The following is a 20,226-nucleotide window of genomic DNA, read 5'->3' as shown; positions in this document are numbered from 1 at the left end:
AAAATAAAAAAAAAATTTTACAAGCAAAAAATGGGAGATGTTTTTACAAGAGGCCCAAAAAAAAAAAAAAAAAAAAAAAAAAAAAAAAACACAAACAAAGGAATTAAGAAAACATTTAAATAAATGCCACATCAAGTTATTTACTTGTGGTAATTTTGTGGCTATTTTGAAAATAATTTCTCAAATTCTCACTTATTTAATAGGGATGTTTACGCTTTTGAGATTCACTGCCGCTTCCAGACTTGTGCACATTTGATTCAAGTGGAAACTTAATATTTATCACCAACAATGAAATGGTATAGAAAAGAAGTCAATCAAGCTCCAACTATGTACAAGGCAAATTTGTTAAGGTTTTATTTTTGAAACCTACAAACAAAACTTTTAGGTAAATGTGAAATATTATACACATATTATATGTAGTATGACAAAATAAAAGCAAAGAGGCTTTAGCTAGACAATAGCTCCTTTACTTTTGCTAAAATAAACACATTTCACAGCCAAGATTTCACTCATATTCAGCATATGCAAAAATGTAATTATATTACGGAGCACACTGTATACCATTCCTGAACTTCTCTTCCTCTAAACTGCTGCTTTCTTCAAGTCCTCGGGCAGCACTCTGCCCTTCTTCCTCGCTTTGTTCTTCTTCTTCTCCATCTTAGCCTGCTTTTGTTTCTGGAGGTTCTTCCTCCTCTTGTCCTGTCTTTGCTGCATCTTCTCAATCACGGTCTCGCTTCGATTAGTCCACTTCTTCTTCCTCTGCGCACGCCTCTTCTCCTTCCTCTTCAAGGAGGCGCGCAGTTGGTCTTCGTCATCCTTGATCTTGATGCCCTCGGCCTTGTAGAGCATGTTGGTCCATTTGATCTTGTTTTCCAACTCGGAGGCCTTCGCCTCGTCTTTCTCCCTCAGCCGCTCCAGCTTCTCTTTGCGAGCCTCCACTCGGCTCAGAAGCTGCTTGTAGTTCCTCCCGGTCAGTGGCGTTATTTTACCTTTTTCGCTTTTCTTCTTCTTAATTTTTGCCTGGAATTTGGTTTCATAGCCCTCGTCCACCGTCTCTACTTTGTTAAAGACAATAGCCGACGTAACCCTTTTTTCCGTGGCAGGAGCGATCGGTTCTTCTTTTATCTCCACGGGCTGTTCCTGACCGCTTTGTTCTGCAAGCTTCTTCAACAGAAACTCTTTCCTCTTCCTCTTCTTGCGCTCCCGTTCCATCTTTCGCTTTGCGCGCTTTGCCTTAACGGCTTCTGATAATGCATCCTGTGGAGCTCCCTGTTTAAAGGAACAGGCCTGTTATTACTCCAACAATGAGGAAAATCAAGAAAATGTTTTTGTACATATTTTTAAGACAGAAAATAGAAGCATATAAAGGTCTCTCATTATGTTATTTAATATTCATCTGTGTGCTTTACTTTTCATATGAACAAACTTCATATTTGATATCTACCACACTGGTTGGCTTAGACTGAAGGCTGCATTCAGGTCTACATACCTGCCCTCTGGACTCTTCAATCTTCTCATGGAGTCTTTTGCGCAATACATCCACAGTGGAGAAGCTTGTTTCTGCACATCAAAATGAGATTAAGTGAGGACATTACTGAAATTGTTATTGAATCTCTCATAAAACCTTCTGTCCCCAGCACCTTTAGGTGTGTGCAACGTGCTTCCATTCACACTTTGAGTAGTTGATTTTGTCTTCCCAGGGCTTTTCGGAGCTGCTGGAGAAGGATTAGGCTTCTGTTGGGGTTTGGGAGTCTTATCATTGCCGTTCTCTTTCAGATTCTTCTTCTTTGGTTTTTTTTTCTTCTTGCTTGGAGGATCGGTGTCACTTTTACCTTTGAAGTGAACTAAAACAGAGATAACAAATAATGAGGATCTCCTACTTTAACTGGAATACAAAACATTTCATGTTTACAGAATGCAGAAAATTTCTAAAACGCAAAGCAGAGTTTCTTTTGGCTGATTATAAGTCACAGGCCTACCACAATATGGCCAAATAAGCTTAAAGTGATTGGAGAAATGTGTTTGACTTTTTACATATTTTGCCACATTCTAACCACAAACCTCAATGTCTATTACTTCATTATTTGTCTGCCCATGTTCTTCAGAAAATGTGAATAATCTATGGTTACAGTATGTTTTAACAGTTTAGTGCAGACAAATGGATTACAAGTAAAAACAGATTAAAGCATATAATCTTGATATTTTAAATTTTGTTTCACAGAGCTAAATAACTTCTACACAGCGCCACTTGTGGTAAACCATGGTAATGCATCCAAAATTAATGACACGCTTCGTACTTAACGAGCTTTTTGAGGCAATTATGCGCAAGTCATAGCAGTAGGTAGTGCAATTTAAAAATGTGTGTATATATAGTCAAGTCTTAATAAGTTTATAGGGCTATATTACCAAACGCCCTCTTCGTTGGCTCCTCTCTCTGAGAAATGACTTTACTTGCAAGTACTTGCAAGTAAGAGTCCTTGGCGGCGAGGTCCATGTCTTCACCTAAACCGAGGTTCCGTACTGAATCAGCTGATTACAGTCAGAAATAAATATCTGGATTAAAACTATCAGCACATTTCTTCACACACGTGGATTAAAAACAAACGGGACGAAGTGATGTTGAACCCGGAAGGAGTAACACCAAAAATCATCCCCCTACGTGTCCTAAACAGGAAGAAATAAAGTCAGTTATGTAGTTAGCGTCGGCTTGTTTTCTTCGGCTGTAAAAACACTTGTTTTCGTCAATGTTTAGGCCCAACATGGCTTCTCTGAAATCCCTGCTGGCTTTATCCAACAGGCTTCTTCCGACATTAAGAAAGCAGGCAAGTTTCTATGTCATATTCATAATTTTATTCTCCAGTGAAACTGTGAATGTCATGCTTACCTGTAGAAAAGTGAGTTCAGTCTGGGTTTGCATCCTTGCAGACTCCTGTCACTAAAATCAAGAGGACTTTCTTGCTTCCAGCACTCTTCAAACGCGCAGATGGTGATGTAGTTACTGTCTCTAGTCTACTCGTATGTGGGGTTCCATTTGTGTCAAAAATAAGTAGAAGTCATATGATTAGATGTTTTTGACACAAATGGAACCTCACACTCCTACAGTGAAAGCTCGCATAATGTACTGAAAATTGAGCGACTTTTAATTAAGTTATGCATGTGTTTATTCATAGTATTTCATCAAATATTTACTTTTTAAACTTTTAATTTACCTGTTTATTAATTTAAATTATTATAGTCCTATTTATTTTAATGTATTCAAACAGCTATCTTATCTGTATTTATCAAACTACGCATTTAATTCTTACCAATTTATTCAGCTGGTTATACATCTAGTTTTTTTTATCAGTTCTGTTGAAGCGTTTCAGTTTAATGGAAAAGTGTCTGTGTTGCTGTAAATGTCCAGGCAGGTTTGTTATCTTTGGTCGAAAGTGCAGTTCTACTGCAGCCGATGCAGAGAAAAGTGAGGACGCCTTCCTGAAGTGGTTCCTGCTGCTCATCCCTGCAGCCACCTTTGGCTTGGGTACATGGCAGGTACCACTTGATCCTAAAATGAAGGATGTATTCCTTTTGCTTTGCTTTGTTAGTGAGATTAAGGTGAATTTTGTGTTGACTCAGATTGCTTTCTTTTTCTAAAGGTGAAAAGGCGTCAGTGGAAGATGGGTTTAATCAATGAACTGAGATGCCTCACCACAGCGGAGCCTATTCCTCTTCCTCCTGAGTTAGTAACTGAACTCACTTTCTTTGCAAACACTAAGGATTAAACTGATTTAATGAAGAAAAAAAAAGCACCAATACACACCAAAAAACTACCACCATGCCAAAATACAACTTCTTTCTTGGGATGCTAACAAAGTACTCTTCTGCATGAATTGTATTCATCGTTGTGAAGGTATTCTTGTCATTTCAATCTCTGTATCTTAGTCCTCTTGAAGTGAACAAGCTGGAGTACAGAAGGGTGAAAGTTCGCGGGCACTATGATCACTCTCAGGAGCTGTACATCATGCCGCGCTCGCCTGTCGACCCGGAGAAAGAGGCCAGGGAGGCAGGAAGCCTGTCCTCGAGTGGAGAGATTGGAGCCAACGTCATCACCCCCTTTCATTGCTCTGACCTTGGGTAAAAATAACAGCAAACTAATAAGGTATAACTACATGATACAGGATCTAACTGATGTTGTATGCTGTTCACGCCACTGCAGCATCAAAATCCTGGTCAACAGAGGATACGTACCAAAGCAGAAAATACGACCGGAGACCAGAATGAAGGGGCAGGTTAGTGTTTTAAATTGGGTTACTAATCAAAGGCCAGCAGGGTTTATACAACTTAACTCTTCCCTGTGATGAGGTTTTAATCACAAAATTAAATCTTTTGTATAAGAAACTTTAGCCCAGTTTTGCTCATTTCCTGTAGGTGGAAGATGAGGTGGAGGTGGTGGGGGTCGTCAGGCTGACAGAAACGCGCAAACCTTTTGTACCAAACAACGACGAAGAGAAAAATCGCTGGCATTACCGTGACCTGGAGGCCATGTCTCGCATCACTGGGGCTGCTCCCATCTTGATCGACGCTGACTTCAGTAAGAACCTAAGCTGTAGTGAGAGCAGAGTTCACCCCTCACACATTAGCAACACATTTACTAATTCAAAGGGGTTTGTGTGACACAGAAAGCACTATTCCAGGGGGACCAGTCGGAGGACAGACCCGGGTCACACTGAGAAATGAACACATGCAATACATCATAACTTGGTATGCCAGAGCCTCTTCACTTAGATCTGATATCTTGAACTAGTTATTAATGACTTATTGCATATCCCCTTTTCTTTTCCAGGTATGGTTTGTGTGCAGCTACTTCCTATATGTGGTATGCAAAGTTCATCAAGATTAAATTGTAATCATGTATCGCTGAAAATTATGTTACACAGCAATTCTCGAGGATGTTGACCATCAATGCATAATTGTCCATGTAGCCAAGAATACAAATAAATATCTTATGAGTACTTTTTGTTTCCAAGTTGAAATCTTATCTAGCAAAACAATTATGCTAGAGATTCAAAGGGCTGGTATAAAAGTATAGTTTCTGCATGTCCAGGTAACTTCCATGGTGGACATTTTAGGATTATATGCACATCTTCAAAAGGAATGAGCTCGTAGAAAATTGATGAATTTTTACTACTAAAAAAAATAATGCAGTTCCTGGAGTTTTTTTTTTTTTTTGCCAGTCCACAACTTACTCTTTTAAATATCTCCTGTATTGCTCAGCAACTGGCACCCAAAATACACAGTGCATATTTTAAATCTTAAACTTGTATCGAAAATCTGAACATGTAGGATTGTTGAACATTGCAAAATCTTGCTTTATACCACCACAAACCATATCGACTTGACCAAACCAGGAATTGCAAGGCTTCTATAGGAATGTTTTAAAACAAAATTGCTTTAAGAACTATAATTCACTAACTTTTCTCTCCATTGAGTTAACTCAATCACTTTTCAGTGGCTTTGTTACACCAGAAGATGCATCATTTAGGATCCAAACTGCTCATTTAATATTTATAAGCTTACTTCAAAATTCCTGATCAAATCAACTTTCACAATCTTTTAGATGCTTCTTTGAACATGTAGAAAATATTTGGTTAAACCTTGGTGCATATTTTCATTCTTTAACAGCAACGATTGAAAAGGTGCCACATTCAGACTTAATAAACACAAAGTCACTTGTATTAGAACATACATTTTTATTCCAAACATTTTAACCAAGCTTGGTTGCCAGTTCCTTGGCCTTAGCCTTCTCCAGCTTAGTGAAGCGGGCTGTGGATTTGGGGCCCAGGATATTACCTCCCCAGTGACGACGGATCTGTAAAAACAATTCAAGTCATTTAAAATTAGCTCTCTCTTAGGTGCATATTTATAAAACAAAGACCAGAAGTTACAGCTTACCTCCTCATATCTGTCATTGTAGTTGGTCTTGATGGCTTCCACAAGCTTAGCCAGGGCACCTTTATCCTCACTGAGAAAGAGAGAAACATGACTCAATACTGAATGGCTTTAGAGCAAAAAGCACCACACCAGTACATACAACCTTGTTAATCATTTTAGTACAAAATAAACTTAATGAATCATTCATCTAGAATGTAAATTAGAAAAACAGTTTGAGCTGTTTTCATGAGAAGTGACATTAAAAATCAACCTAAACTCTCAAATAAAAACCTGGAAATAATTTACTTTATGATGACACTTACGGGTTAACCTGTGTGAATGCAAATGAAGTACACGTTTTCCTGTGCACCAGTCTTCCCAGTCTGGCCTTGCCCTTCACAATGCAGTATGGGACACCCATCTTGCGGCAGAGAGCAGGAAGGAAGACCACAAGCTGGAAAACCAGGACACATGTAAAAGCCGTTAAAAATGCACATAGTTCAAGTTGGTGTGTAATCGAGATTAACTCTTTAAAAGGTCACTGCTCAGGGTTAAAAAGCTCGTAAGTTTTGATCCACATAAAGGATTCAGGTGAAGAAATTCAAACATCATTGCCAGTGATCACCTTCATTGTTAACCCAAATTTTCTCCAAGTCTTACCTCAATTGGATCCACATCATGAGCGATGACGACCAGCTGAGCCTTCTTGTTCTCCACCAGAGAGGTAACGGTATTCACACCTGGAGATAAAACAGAAAAAAATGTAACTTCTGATATGCCAGCACACAAAAAGAAAAAAAAATCTGTGGCCAATGCTCAGGGTTAAAAAGCTCAAAAAGCATCAAGACAGATTTCAGGTGAAGAAATTCAAGTCATCACTGCATCATGGCCAAGTTGGATAAAGCTGAATATCTTGAAATGCCCAATATTTTCAAAGGATTATCTTATTGTCTAGTTTAACATTTAGCATTATTTTGTAGACGTTTGTTTGCATAACTCTTGTACACCTCACCTGCACGGAGGACAGGAGGCCTCTTGGTGGGGGTGTCTCCCTTCCCGGCTGCCTTCTGCTCAGCACGGGCCAACAGCCTCTTCTTCTTCTCCTGCTTGGTCTCTGGTCTGTACTTGTGGGCCAGCTTAAACAGCTGGGTGGCTGGAGCAGGGAACAATACATTCAGTTAAAAGAATAAAAATAAATAAAGGCAAAAACGTCACAAATTAGAAAGAGTTTCAGCTGAATGCATCAGTGATCTTGGTGGAAATGTCATCACAGTCAGATAGCAAATATTTCACATCATTTGCAAAGAAACAGTAAAGAATTCATCTATTGACAAGGTTTATACAATGCAATATTTTACAAATATTCACTTTCTGACCCGTTTTTACAAGAAAGTTGAAAATGTAAACAGACAAGAAAAACTCAATGCATCTCTACAGTATGGTTTCTTTGAGCTCCAAGTTTAGACGAAGTACAAATCCAAATGTTTATAATCTTACCCGTCTGGCGGTCCAGAGCCTGGGTGAACTGGTTGATTGCAGGGGGAACCTTCAGACGCTTGTACAGAATGGAGCGTTGCCTCTGCAGGCGAACATAACGAGGCCATTTCACAAAGCGTGTAAGGTCACGCTTTGGCTGGATGTCCTGGCCTGTGGACAAGCAAACAAAAAGTTTTACTTCCAACAGTTCAGAGCATTATCTGCTTCGTCACCCGTTACATCGAGCGTGCATCAGCGATCTTGGTGGGAGATTGTCATCACGGATGTTAAGATAGCAAATATTCTTTTACATCATCTGCACCATAAGTGTATCTATTAGCCCCAATGGAAAAAAACTTCTACAAAAAAGCTGAATACTCACCGATGCCAAAGTTCTTTGGCCTCTTTTCAAAGAGGGGGTTGACTACTTTCTTGGGCTCATGTTTTTTGGCCACAGAAGGGGCAGGTGCCACCTTCTTCCCCTTAGCCTTCTTTCCCTTAGGCTGGCAAGACAGGAAAAAAATAAAAATATTAGTGATAAACTTAAAGTATCAAGTTTAGAAGTTTCAAACCATATCTTAAAATGAATTACAAGAAAAAAAAGCCTCAGGTGTGCTAATTTGATTCAGCACACCTGAATCAAATCTGGCTATCAACTACACTGTAGAGCCTGACAACAGAGTCTAAACTTGTGGATTCAAGTGTGTTGGAATAGGGAAATCCTTCCCAGGACAAGACACTGCTGATTCAGAGGACTATAATACATAGTGTTCAATTATATTTTGAACACTGTAGTACACGTAGTGTTTCAAAGGCAATTTAAAAAATGGATGAAATTAGCTCATCGCTCAAATTCATTTAGGAATAAGGAGCTAACTACATTGCCAAACGGCATCACTGCATGAAATACATTCATTAAATGATTCATGGGAAACTAACCTTGCTAGTTTAAAATGTAAGGAATTTGACAAATTCCTTAAATATGTTAAACTTTAGTTAAAGAATGTATCCGGCAAACCTACATTACACTAGCACTGTGGCCCATCATGCACTGCTAGCAACTGCTAGGTCGACGCTAAGGCCCCATTAGCCAACGCTATTAGCTTAACGTAACCGGAGACTGTAAACTTGGACAATACACAAGTTCATCTGATCTTTTACTAGTTTTAAGTAACAACTCGTATATTAAAATAAAATGAAAATACCGAAACCCCCGTTCCCGTTTTGCACTAGTTTCTATTTGGCCAATACAGCACTGCTCATACCGGCTACACTTGTAACTTCAACCGGGTTTTAATCACAAATTGCAGCATACAAACCCACAATATCCTCACTATATTAACAACAAGGCTTAAATGACTTTAAAATGATATTTTGAAATATAATAAGAATCATAAAGACAAGGATGCAAGCAGATACAGCAACATAAGTATTCTGGCTGAAGAGGCAAACATGTACCTACCATGTCGGTTCAGGCAGAAAGGAAGACCGGAGGTTGTGGGTAGGGTAAAATACCGCGAGATTTCCAACGCGACTACGTGTGCGTAGGAGCGGGTTTGAGTGGTGCTGATTTGGAGTCAGTTTCTTCTCTTGTGATTGGCTGAAGACTATTGATTGAACTAATGGGAAACAGACCCAGAATCAGTTATCAGTGTTAAAATAGGCTTTCTTTATTTAAATATGTTTTTATTTACAAATTTAGAGCGAGCTTAATATTTTGGTTGTCAGTCGCTCACCTATTTCGCATCCTCAGTAGCCATACTCTTGGTTTCTTAAACTACTCTTGTCAGATCTTCTCATTAGAAGAAAACAAAGGAAAGTTAGACGAAAACAAGGATTTTGATTTGTTATTCGTTTGGAGTTCGAACATCCAACAAAATGTGTAAGCTAAGCATATAGTTCCTTTCAAAATATTAGTCCTAGAAGCATTTGTATTTGATGTGTCTAATATTATACTAATTTATTTATTATATCAAGTCTTAATAACAAAGCATCCTTCATAATTGCTGGCAACCCTGATAATATGTAAAACACCTAGAGTATGTTACCTTTTCAAAAATATGTTTTTTCTATATTTCTTAAAACTGTCACCAATTCACTATTACATTTATCCACCTTCATTGATTGGCCATGCTAACTAGCCATAGTGTTTTTGGCAGACTGTGTTACGGTGAACCAGCTGTGGAGTGAGGGGATCTGCACATGCCTGATTGACAGCGCTAAAACCCTCCTTCTGGTTCTGATTGGTTGGTTCTGACTGAGTCGTTTCTGCAGTTGGTTCTGTGAGCAATAGGATAAGGCAGAGAATCTATTTTTTTCCCCGCAGATTATCTATCTTACTGTCATGATACGATCATAATTTTTTAACAAATAAGTTAAAAAAAAAACACACTGCAGCTTTAAGGGTGGCAGGAGGTCATTATGTAAAATCGACTTTTTTTTTTTTTTTTTTTTTTTGTTTTTTTCTCACATCATAATTTTTTTCCCTCACCCAAAACATAGAGTGTTGCTGTGATTCTTTCATGCATCTCTGAGAAATCATTTAGTCTCCTGTGGCAGACATTTGGGGTGCATAAACACTTGCTCTCACCAAGCGCTGCCTTTTCTACGCAGCACCTTCTCAGAGCTGCAGTGTCCTCCAAGTACTGAGCTCGTCATAGCTACTTCTTAATGCAAAAATCCTACGAATGTTGTTAAAGGCTGAATGGAGAAGTGTCTTCCTAAATGTTGACTTAAAAACCTTAGGTTTTGCAATTTAATGCCTTGAAATTGGGCTGTGTCTCTTTAAGAAACACCTACTATTCTTTCTGACACTGCCTAATGTCATCACAACAATGCTTCTCATTATACTCATTATATTATATCGTTCTTAGGAGTATTGGACTGAGAAGTAGTACATATGATGAGTTCAGCAGCTGCCATGGGAGATTCAAGGATTCCTCAAATATGCATGAAAGAATCACAATAACTCCCAGGTATGTTTTTTTTTTCAATTAAAATAATATTTTGACACCATTAACGCTCAAAAACGTCAATTTAACATAATAACATCCTTTAATAGTTAAGTTTAAATTTTACTTATCAGAAAATCTTTTGGCCATGGGAGAGAGTTATCATTATTCAGGTCAGGAGGACCTTAATGTATGTCAGTCAATGCACAAGCAGGACCCATTTAAGCGACGTACAAAATCACTTAACTTCCGTAAATAAGTTACGAAGAACTAAAAGAACGTGCATTTTATGTATCTGTTTATGTGCCGTTTTCTTTTCTTTTGTCTTGTAAATAATAATAATTTTAATAATTAATTATTTGGAGTTGAAGTGGTCAGGCTTACCCGCTCTACCCCGACGCTCCTGCTGCTTGCGTCATGCCGTGCCATGCGTGCGGTTCCTCGGCTCTGCGGATGGTGAGGGAGGGGGGGCAGTTGGAGGATGGTGGGCCAGGGTACAGCGTCGCTCGGTCAGCTCCTCTTCTAGCTAGCACACCGTCAGCTGCCTACACTCAAAGCGAGGCTTTTTTGTGTGTGCGGACATGAGATATTACCATCTTGACAGCGGCAGCTGCTGCTATTCTGTTATTATGAGGCGTTAATAAAAGCTGTCATCGCTGGAGAAAGGAGCTCTTTCTCTTCTTTCGTGAGTAAACACCCGGGCCTGTCTCTTTGCTGAGCTGTCAGCCTCTGCACATACGTTTAGGTTTCAACTTAGAATGTATTTTTTAAATATATATTTACATCACATATGTTTGTGCTGTCAAGAGGCAGGGTTTGTGTGATGTCTGTGCTCCCAGCTAGCTGAGTTGCAACAGCCTCTTAGGAAATATGTTTTTTGTTTTTTTTTCTTATACAGACGTATCTGTTAGGATACGTCCTAGTGGAGACAGCGAGTACAATGGCAGAGCCAGACGTTTGTCCTCACCTGGACTCAATAGGAGAGGTCACCAAAGAGGACCTTCTCCAGAAATCCAAGGTGGGTGTAAATGAATTTATTGGTGCAAGTCATTGGCTGTGTGTGAATCATTGTGTCATAACTAACACACACCTCTTCTTAACGTTCTTGTATAATAAGCTCTGCAATATTTTGTTGTTGCATTTAGTTGATTGGAACCCACTCTGTTGCTGTTTTTTGTAGGGAACTTGCCAGTCATGTGGAGCTGGAGGTCCCAACTTATGGGCCTGTCTGCAGGTAATTTTATGAAATTGTGTCTGTGAGTCTTGCGTAACACATGTGTGCTCCAGCAGCAGCCGGTGTTGCACTTACTGTACATTATCTTGCATTAGAAAGGCAGGTGTTTGCTAAATAAATAATGATGGTGTGATGCATTAATGTAATTGAAAAGTGCTGCTTTTTCTGGCATAGAAGCTGAAAGGTATAAGTAATTTTGTACTTTGTGTGGCAGTACAACATTCAGAATGTGTTTTTGTTTTTTTAGAGTGACTGTTCGTATGTTGGTTGTGGAGAGTCCTACGCCGATCACAGCACTCTGCATGCACAGGTAAAAACATCTGATGATGATTGGTCTAATCCATGTAATCCAGAACAAAAAAAAAAACATACAGAATTTGTTTTTGTATTGTGTACAAATGTGAAATGTTAAATTGTTTCACAAGCCACTGAAGCATTTTGTTTCTGGTGTTTTTCTTTAGGCTAAAAAGCACAACCTGACAGTGAACCTAACAACCTTCAGGATCTGGTGTTACGTGTGCGAGCGGGAGGTGTTTTTGGATCAGAGGCCGGCGCTGGTCCCTGTTCCGGTTGCGTCCCACCACTGCAAAGCTGCAGAGCAGGTGCAAATTGTGGCCAAGATACCGAATTACTTTGTTACCTCCAGTCTGCTCGATGCATAAAGAAACTCATGCATTTCTTTTTTCCACAGGAAGCTGCTGTCCAGTCAGCAGGTCACCCTCTGAAAGCAGTACCGATTGCTGTTGCGGAAGAAGATGGCTCAGAATCAGAGGAGGATGAGCTGAAGCCAAGAGGTGCAAAAAATTGTCTTGGCATCAACAATTCATTCAAATCTTACTAATTTCCAACTAAACTTCCAAAAGTAAATATTGAAGGAAAAAAAACAAAACAAACGTTTGTGTGTGCGTGCGTGTGTGTGTGTGTGTGTGTGTTCATAGCTAAGTTAAAGAAGTTCATGGGTCTTGCCCTTGTTGCCTCTAGGCTTGACAGGAATGAAGAATATTGGAAACTCCTGCTACATGAATGCTGCCCTGCAGGCCTTGTCCAACTGGTGGGTTCACCTCCAATTGGCCCAATCATCAGGGATGAGCCTCGCTTTAGAATCTTGTTTTGTATTTTTTGAGCTAAAGCGGTCCTCCTGAATTTAACACTGCATACTTTTTGTTCTCCAGCCCTCCGCTCACCCAGTTTTTCCTGGACTGCAGCGGCTTGGTCCGGACCGACAAGAAACCGGCTCTGTGTAAGAGCTACCAGAAACTCATCTCAGAGCTCTGGCACAAGAAACGGTACAAAGCCACGTCCAACTTTCTAAGCTTATTCGCTTTTGTTTACTTAAATATTTCTCACATGCCTTTTCCACTTTCAGGCCCAGTTATGTTGTCCCGACCAGCTTGTCCCACGGCATCAAACTGGTAAACCCCATGTTTCGAGGTTATGCTCAGCAGGTGAGCACGCAGCAAGTAATTGAACTTTGATTTCTACTCCAATGCAATACTGCAACGCTGGTTTTCTAAGTCAAATGATTCTCAAACTCTAGATTTATGTGTTTTTGTCAAAAACTACTCTAGTTCACCTTAAATGACCGATAACAGCCACATCCCAAGAAGGAAGATTGAGTTAAAAAAACAAACAAACATGTTTTACCTTTTAGTTTCACTTAGCAATTTAACAATTTTGGCCTTTCGAAAGGACCGATTTTAATAACCTGTTTTTTTTTAAGGAAATCATTTCTACCTTCTTCTTTCAGAAGTATTTCCTGCAGCTTTAAATGCATTTTTTGCACAAAATAGGGAAAAGAGTAAAGCAAAGCAGACTTGAGTATAAAAATTACAAGTGCTTACATTTTCTGTCCTAAAAGTCCTCTAAATGAAATGTAAATTTTTCAGGGATTTAAAACGGTCCTTGAAACATCTCCTGTACGGAGGTATAGCTAGGGACCTTCAGACACAATTAAATGCAATATCGAGAGTATGATATACTGATATTATCTCATTCAGAATAAACAGTGAGCAAAAATCCTTGTGACTTTATTTGGTTTTCTGGGATAGATAAGGCCTTATGAACTCTATTAGACTACAAAAGCATTTTGTTCTTTTGATGCATGTCAAACATAGTGAATTGAACCAGCTTTTTTACACTGAAATCCCAGAGTTGAGCCTGCACTAAGACAAGAATTCTTACTTATATTTGACCAAAAAGTCATTATTATTATCAGTTTTTAACGTAGTGCATGTATTTCCAATTGTGTTTCATTCATTATTTGTTTTATTTGTGGCAGTTTTTAAGTCCTTTATAGTTTTCAGAAGGAAACAATTTCTTGCTGCAGAAAGGATGTCCATGTGTTGTTTTTTTTTCTAATGTCTTGTGGAACAGCCATTTTCGGGGTTTATATTTCTTCTCTGCAGAAGCCCAGCTTCCGCTGAGGAAGCCGCAGTCATCGTTCTAATATTCCCGTCTCTACAGGACACCCAGGAGTTCCTGCGCTGTCTGATGGACCAGTTGCACGAGGAGCTGAAGGAGCCGCTGACAGAGTGCAGCATGAGCGGGGAGGGGAGCGACGTGGACGAGAGGCGGGACGGAGACCGCTCCCCTTCCGAAGACGAGTTCCTGTCCTGCGACTCCGGCTCCAGCAGTGACCGGGGTGAGGGTGGCGGCCTCGGGGAGGGCGAGCTCTTCCTGCAGGACGAGTGCGATGGGTTTAGGTCCCCGTCTGCGGGAGTGGGTTCGGGGATGGTGATCTCGGAGAAGGAGAGGCTGAAGGAGAGGAGGGTGTCCGGCTCCCCCCTGCGGGGCGGCTCACAGGAGATGGACGAGGACGCAGACGTTGACACGGCGGCGGAGGACGGGGCTCCCGAGAGGGGGGAGGAAGAGCCACCTGCGCCGACCGCAAACGCTGACGTCCAGGAGGACAACCAGACATCTACTGCAGCGCAGGTGCAAGGCCAGAGCAACAACACCTCAGGTAGCAGCCAGGATTTTATTTTTTTATTGTTTATGTTGAGTCATCCACTTATAAATGGTTATTTTTGGCCTCTGATGTGTTGCTGTTTAAGAGCCAGACAATGAAGCATCAATGACCCAGCCGCAGTCCACCCCCTGCAGCCCTGTCCGAACCCTGCAGGAGCTGCATCCCAAGCTGTCGTCCAGTCCGCCCCGCTCCAGCCCGCTCCGCTCCGCAGGACCGGCCTACTCCTTCAAGAAAGGTGGAAACAACTTGGAGATTTTAGAACCGAGGGCTTTTGTTGCGACTTTTAATGGGTTTGATTTGGTGGGATATTTCACAGTAAATGGTGTCCAAACTTCCATTACTTGAAAACTTAAACTACTGATAGGCCACAAAATTCATGAAATGAAAAATGCAAAAATTTAATTTTTTTTAGTTTTAACTGCTAATGGATAAACAATTTTTTTTTCTAAAATCTGCGTATCATTAAAGATCCAAAACATAAAAACGGCTTCGGACTGTAGCCAAATAGTTTATACCATTCTTAATACTAGTTAGGGGCAAACAGAATCATTTCAGGGGCCACAAAAAAAAAACAAACAAAAAAAACACCTCTGAAATCCTACATTCATTAAGCACATGAAAACTGGGGACCATTTTCTGTAAAGACACTTGTCAACCTAAGACAGATTTTTTTCAGCATAAAAAAAAATCACATTAGTTTAAACTGGTGAAAGTTTGCGATCTAATCATGTCTGAGCATCTACCGATATTTTTGTTCCCATTTTGTCAGCTAAATACATAAATAGTTTAGATGTTTTTTTTTTTTTTTTTGTATAGGTCTTTACTTTGAGTGGCACAAAGTACTGAGCACTGCTGTGTTTCAGGTTGCTTTAGCAGTGAAGCCTGTCCTTTAAATTAGTTGCTGCTATGGTTCTTTACATAGCTCAGCTGCTGCTCACCTCCAGGAAGAAGAAGCAGTCTCACTATCGCAGCGTCATCTCAGACATCTTCGACGGCTCCATCCTCTCCCTGGTGCAGTGTCTGACCTGCGACAGGGTGAGAAGTGCAGCATTTCAACACCAGGGGGGGCTAATCACACATGTTCCTAATTTGCTCAAAGGTTAAAATGGTTAAAGTAAGGGCTGTGTTTATTTAATGGTTAGTCACATTCAGTACTTTGCAGGATGATTCATGCTCCTAGAACTTGTCCAGTTTTGTTTTTTTTTTTTTTTAGATTGCAAACAGAAGCTTTGATGCCTTTTACTGGAATTTTATGTGGCTGACTAACACAAAGTGGTGCATAATTGTGAAGTGGAAGGAAAATAATACACATTAACATTTTTTTTGTTGTTTTACAACTAAAGTCTAAAAAGGTAGAGATGGATTTTTGTGGAACCACCGTTTGCTGCAGCCGCGGTTCCTTTGTGCTACGTTTGAAATCTGGAGTAACATTTTTTGCCTCTTCTCGCAAAAGTGGTTCAGTCACACAAATACACACTTTTTCCTGTATTTTACAATTAGGCATTAACTGTGCTAGTGGGTCACATACTATCCCAGGTAGATGCATAGAAGTCTGTGGTTGTAACATTTACAAATCAGAAGAAGTTCATGGGTTGAGAATAAGCAAATATTTCCAATTTTAATGCTATTACTTGTAAGTGTGGGAATTTGAATGATTGTTTACATGCCGAATCACTTTTATGTCAGAGTGTAGTGTAATGTGTAGGTGTCTGAACGCTTCCAGGTGTCCACCACAGTGGAGACCTTCCAGGACCTCTCGCTCCCCATCCCTGGTAAGGAGGACCTGGCCAAGCTCCACTCGTCCATCCACCAGAACCTGCCGGTAAAGACCGGCGTGTGTCCCGACACCTACGGCTCGCAGGGCTGGATCTCCTACATCATGGACTCCATACGCCGGTCAGCGAATCACACCAAGTCATTATTTAAGTTTGGTGGGGGGGGAATGGAAATGTGTTGGTCGGTGAAGGCACAGGATTTTATTTTGACTAGTTCAGATTCTTTATCTGATTGGAGAAATTTGACCTGCGGGTGGTATTTTCTGCAGACTGCAGGCAAGCCGCATCTTGACTCGTCGCGCTCATTTCCACACTTGGCTACGGAGAAAGGCTGCTGAAAATCAGCCGTTGCAGATTCCAGGGAAATGAACTCTGGCTGCTGCATCAAAGGGAGATGCGATAACAGAGTTTTTGTAAGCAAAATGCATGTAAGAGCACGCAGCAGTGTCGTAGGCCGAAGCGACGGCACAGGAAACAGAAACCCAAAAGATGCTTAGTCAGCTTCAATGAGATGGACCCACGGGTGCCTTTATGCTGCCTCTGGCTGTCAGGTTCCTGCAATTAGCAGTAATTGTTTTACACTTTGAGAGAAGATGTGGAGTAAAAATGGGGGGAAAGAGCTTCCGAGATTCGACAACCCACTGATGGGCGCTGACAGCGGGAGAGACGTTTTCTAAGGCCTGAAAGTTGCTTTTGAGTGTGATAAAGACTTAGTAGCTCGTTTGTCACTTTGCTCTGGCAACACGACGTTAAATTAGAAGTGAGTGTCGCACAGCATTTTATTTATAAAAACGATAAGGTGTTTCCTTTTAGTCTTCAACTATGTGCTTCTTCGCTTTTGCCTTTAACCTACAACCATAATAGATATACAGGGAAGAGAGGAGGCTTACGGAAAGCTCTGCACTACCCTGAAGCGGTATGTGACTGAGGCAGAGGAGGCGTTTTTCTTACTACATGAAGGGAAACGTGTTTGGCAGAGGGAGGAGTAGGCGGCGTAGCATCAGAGGGAACCTGTCTTTGCAAAGCCATGTGCGTTACGCCACCATTGTAAACGTGCAATTGAGAAACAGAAGCTTCTGGGAATCGCCCCGCTGGGGAAATTCAGGTGGATCCACAGCAAAGTGACAGAATTATTAAAGTGTATTTGTGAGATTTGGTGTTTAAGTAGAAGTAGACTGGATTTCACCACAGCTAGAAGATGCAGTATGTGAAGTTGTGATATTCAGCCTTATATGCTGATATGAATATTGAGATATTGCAATGATATTTTATTGAAAAGTTAAAGGGACGGTGTATTTCCTCCTGTAAGTGACTGTGTATTGGTACTGTTAGGGAATTAGATAAGTCTTACCTTAGGTGAAACACTGAGTCAATCACGAATGAATCAAAACGCATTTTGATTATTATTTTATTAAGAAATTAGGCAAAGAATATAGCAATGACTCTGGCTAGTCCAGGGAAGAGAAGAAAAGATGAAGGCACATCGCTTTTAATATCCACCAGCCCTCTTACAAAGATTGGAGCAGAAGGGAGGATCCCACCGGATTCAGTTCACTTCACAACTCAGGTATTTGCACCTGCAGACTGTGACCCGGGATGGTTAAAACCCAGTTCAGAAATAACCTCCATTATGCCTCCAACATGAAGGGTGCTTTATAGCTAAAATTGATTGCTTGCTTGCTTGATTGAAATAAAACAAAGTTTGACGTAACAGTATTAAAATTCAAAGTTGTGGGGAGAAATCTAACGGAAGGAAAGTTGAATTATGATGGAGTTGAAGTTGGCTTGAAGGCACTTCCATCATCTTTTATGCGAGGCAAAAAGACAAATCTCGATGAGCATTGAGTCAACTTAGATTTAGAAGTTAAACGTTCTGACCTAAATCCAATTGAGAATCTGTGACAAATTGAAAATCGATGTTCCCGTTTACTCTCCATGCAGTCTGTCGCAGCTTACTGGCAAAAAACGTCAGTCCTGAGATGTGCGAAGGTTTTACAAATAGCTCCAAAGACTGGCAGCTGTAATTGCATTAAACAGTGATTCCACAAACTATTTAGAGGCTTTGTAAGCTGGAGGGGATGAGTGCAAATGGACACGACCACCCTTTCCAGATTATTTTATTTGTAAAAACATTTCAAAACCACGTGTCTTGTTCCTCCTGCTTCTATCATCTGACACTATGAAACCTAAGATAAAACGGAGCAGAAATTTGTGTTTGTAGCATGAGAAAACATAAAAAGTTCTGTGGTTTGAATACTTTTCCAAGGCCTTTTATGCTTCAGACGATGCATCATCTTTTTGTGTTGCTCTTTTGAACAGATTCGTGGTGTCCTGCATCCCCACCTGGTTTTGGGGTCCCATGGTAACGCTCGAGGACTGCCTCGCTGCCTTCTTTGCTGCTGATGAGCTCAAAGGTAGTGAAACTTCCTGCACTGATGTGTTATGGTTTTTAAATGTTAGTTACACTTTTTAGTTTGTGTGTTTTTCTTTTAAACAGGAGACAACATGTACAGCTGTGAGAGATGTAAAAAGTAAGTATATACTCCAAGTTGAATCTTCCTTATTAGACTTTCAAATGCATTTACCTTTTTATGTTTGTTTTTTTTTTTGCTGCAGATTGCGAAACGGTGTCAAATACTGCAAAGTGCTGAAGCTTCCAGAGGTAGTAGGTTTTTTTTGTTGTCATTTTTTATTTATTGTTTTTGCTTTTAATAAGAGATTTGGTTTTGAGTTGCACAAAGTTCAGCTGTAGGTTTTGTGTTTGTCTTGTAGATCCTTTGCATCCACCTGAAACGTTTCCGCCACGAAGTCATGTATTCATTCAAGATCAGCAGCCACGTGTCCTTCCCCCTGGAGGGCCTCGACATGCAACCCTTCCTGGCCAAAGAGAGCCCATCTCAAGTCACCTCTTACGATCTGCTGTCAGTCATTTGCCACCATGGCACCGCAGGAAGTACGACCGAGCTTTGTCTCCCTGAGATGAGAGAAATCCATGTTTGCTTTGATTTGAAAAGTGTTCTCACGTCCTCTCATGCATTATTATTATTTTTTTTTTATTGACGCAGGCGGGCATTACATAGCTTACTGTCAGAATGTGATCAATGGCCAGTGGTACGAGTTTGATGATCAGTATGTGACAGAGGTCCATGAGACGGTGGTGCAGAACGCCGAGGCCTATGTGCTGTTCTACCGGTGGGTTCAAGGCTGAGTTTACACCGACTTTTGTTTTTTTTTAGTTTTTTTTTTTTAACATTTTTATCGTTTTTCTCGGCTTAACGCAGGAAAAGCAGCGAGGAGTCGGTGCGAGAGAGGCAGAAGGTGGTGGCTCTGGCCAACATGAAGGAGCCCAGCCTGCTGCAGTTTTACATCTCCAGAGAATGGCTGAACAAGTTCAACACCTTCGCCGAGCCCGGCCCCATCAGCAATCACACCTTTCTTTGTCAGCACGGAGGTGCGTGATCGTTGCGTTTTCTCCTCTCTGAGGTCAGGATGGCGTACCCTGTAGCAAAGAGAGAGCAACACACAAAGCTTTCTTTGAGAAGGGTTTCATGTGGAGGTCAGAGATTTCCACAGTTTTAGCGCACTGCTTGTGGAAGCGGTTGCATAAAGCGAGACTGTAGAGGATGACTTGGAAAAAAACAGCAACTCTCAATTGACTAATTCGACAAAAATTATGAAGGTAAAATATTTTTCAAGCACTGTTACCCAAAAAAGGGGAAATCGCTGTGTTAACTTTTAATAATTTAATATTGTTCACACACAGAAAGGTTCATTCTTTACAGGTTTATCACATAATGAGGCACCATTTTACTCCTATAAAAATTATTGGTAACACTTTAATTGAAGGAGGTGAATAAGACTGACATGACACTGTCATAAACATGACATAACACCTGTCATGAACATGAATAA

At 40.5% G+C, this 20,226-nt stretch overlaps 4 protein-coding genes across 6 annotated transcripts in view; 2 read left to right on the top strand and 2 right to left on the bottom strand.

The window, feature by feature from the left end:
• Positions 1 to 447: 447 nt before the first annotated feature.
• On the bottom strand, positions 448 to 2,632 carry surf6 (surfeit 6). The gene is made up of 4 exons (XM_015060657.1): positions 2,407 to 2,632; positions 1,641 to 1,844; positions 1,490 to 1,560; positions 448 to 1,269 (listed from the first exon to the last, which is right to left on the bottom strand). Exons 1-4 carry the CDS (start codon positions 2,492 to 2,494, stop codon positions 583 to 585), a joined length of 1,050 nt encoding a protein of 349 aa, XP_014916143.1. The 5' UTR covers positions 2,495 to 2,632; the 3' UTR covers positions 448 to 582.
• A 15-nt stretch (positions 2,633 to 2,647) lies between these two features.
• surf1 (SURF1 cytochrome c oxidase assembly factor) lies at positions 2,648 to 4,991 on the top strand. Its single transcript, XM_015060658.1, has 9 exons — positions 2,648 to 2,822; positions 2,926 to 2,986; positions 3,404 to 3,531; positions 3,636 to 3,718; positions 3,922 to 4,113; positions 4,196 to 4,268; positions 4,408 to 4,570; positions 4,659 to 4,740; positions 4,823 to 4,991. The coding sequence occupies exons 1-9, from the start codon at positions 2,745 to 2,747 to the stop codon at positions 4,884 to 4,886; spliced, it is 924 nt and encodes a 307-aa protein (XP_014916144.1). The 5' UTR covers positions 2,648 to 2,744; the 3' UTR covers positions 4,887 to 4,991.
• Positions 4,992 to 5,708: 717 nt separating this feature from the next.
• rpl7a (ribosomal protein L7a) lies at positions 5,709 to 8,947 on the bottom strand. Its single transcript, XM_015060660.1, has 8 exons — positions 8,849 to 8,947; positions 7,769 to 7,889; positions 7,408 to 7,557; positions 6,923 to 7,063; positions 6,571 to 6,650; positions 6,234 to 6,364; positions 5,932 to 6,001; positions 5,709 to 5,848 (listed from the first exon to the last, which is right to left on the bottom strand). The coding sequence occupies exons 1-8, from the start codon at positions 8,849 to 8,851 to the stop codon at positions 5,744 to 5,746; spliced, it is 801 nt and encodes a 266-aa protein (XP_014916146.1). The 5' UTR covers positions 8,852 to 8,947; the 3' UTR covers positions 5,709 to 5,743.
• Positions 8,948 to 10,732: 1,785 nt separating this feature from the next.
• usp20 (ubiquitin specific peptidase 20) overlaps positions 10,733 to 20,226 on the top strand; it is a 19,069-nt gene continuing 9,575 nt past the window's right edge. The window contains exons 1-19 of one of the 3 annotated variants that reach the window (XM_015060656.1): positions 10,733 to 11,022; positions 11,249 to 11,355; positions 11,518 to 11,571; positions 11,819 to 11,881; positions 12,033 to 12,173; positions 12,263 to 12,365; positions 12,553 to 12,622; positions 12,744 to 12,857; positions 12,938 to 13,016; positions 14,035 to 14,533; positions 14,625 to 14,774; positions 15,462 to 15,574; positions 16,263 to 16,435; positions 18,634 to 18,728; positions 18,812 to 18,845; positions 18,931 to 18,976; positions 19,087 to 19,267; positions 19,380 to 19,506; positions 19,596 to 19,765. In XM_015060656.1, the coding sequence (XP_014916142.1) occupies positions 11,278 to 11,355; positions 11,518 to 11,571; positions 11,819 to 11,881; positions 12,033 to 12,173; positions 12,263 to 12,365; positions 12,553 to 12,622; positions 12,744 to 12,857; positions 12,938 to 13,016; positions 14,035 to 14,533; positions 14,625 to 14,774; positions 15,462 to 15,574; positions 16,263 to 16,435; positions 18,634 to 18,728; positions 18,812 to 18,845; positions 18,931 to 18,976; positions 19,087 to 19,267; positions 19,380 to 19,506; positions 19,596 to 19,765 (2,290 nt within the window). In that variant the 5' untranslated portion in view covers positions 10,733 to 11,022; positions 11,249 to 11,277. Of the gene's footprint in view, positions 11,023 to 11,235; positions 11,356 to 11,517; positions 11,572 to 11,818; positions 11,882 to 12,032; positions 12,174 to 12,262; positions 12,366 to 12,552; positions 12,623 to 12,743; positions 12,858 to 12,937; positions 13,032 to 14,034; positions 14,534 to 14,624; positions 14,775 to 15,461; positions 15,575 to 16,262; positions 16,436 to 18,633; positions 18,729 to 18,811; positions 18,846 to 18,930; positions 18,977 to 19,086; positions 19,268 to 19,379; positions 19,507 to 19,595; positions 19,766 to 20,226 lie in introns of all 3 variants that reach the window. The other 2 variants (XM_015060654.1, XM_015060655.1) reach the window with 2 other exon arrangements.

The sequence above is a fragment of the Poecilia latipinna genome, unplaced genomic scaffold (genome assembly GCF_001443285.1).
Source record: "Poecilia latipinna isolate Pla-1442-1.1 unplaced genomic scaffold, P_latipinna-1.0 Scaffold1734, whole genome shotgun sequence".
In the NCBI taxonomy this organism is placed as follows: domain Eukaryota; kingdom Metazoa; phylum Chordata; class Actinopteri; order Cyprinodontiformes; family Poeciliidae; genus Poecilia; species Poecilia latipinna.
The sequence above is the reverse complement of the archived record's forward strand: the minus strand, read 5'-3'. Positions and strand labels throughout refer to the sequence as shown.

Coding starts and splice junctions, on each gene's coding strand:
- surf6 (XM_015060657.1), bottom strand. CDS start 2,494: ATGGACCTCGCCGCCAAGGACTCTTACTTGCAAGTACTTGCAAGTAAA. Junction 1,845..2,406: donor GCCAACGAAGAGGGCGTTTG/GTAATATAGCCC, acceptor TCTCTGTTTTAG/TTCACTTCAAAGGTAAAAGT. Junction 1,561..1,640: donor CACGTTGCACACACCTAAAG/GTGCTGGGGACA, acceptor TTTGATGTGCAG/AAACAAGCTTCTCCACTGTG.
- surf1 (XM_015060658.1), top strand. CDS start 2,745: ATGTTTAGGCCCAACATGGCTTCTCTGAAATCCCTGCTGGCTTTATCC. Junction 2,987..3,403: donor ACTCTTCAAACGCGCAGATG/GTGATGTAGTTA, acceptor GTAAATGTCCAG/GCAGGTTTGTTATCTTTGGT. Junction 3,719..3,921: donor CCTATTCCTCTTCCTCCTGA/GTTAGTAACTGA, acceptor TCTGTATCTTAG/TCCTCTTGAAGTGAACAAGC.
- rpl7a (XM_015060660.1), bottom strand. Junction 7,558..7,768: donor GCCAAAGAACTTTGGCATCG/GTGAGTATTCAG, acceptor GCTTGTCCACAG/GCCAGGACATCCAGCCAAAG. Junction 6,651..6,922: donor GCCTCCTGTCCTCCGTGCAG/GTGAGGTGTACA, acceptor TTTTATCTCCAG/GTGTGAATACCGTTACCTCT.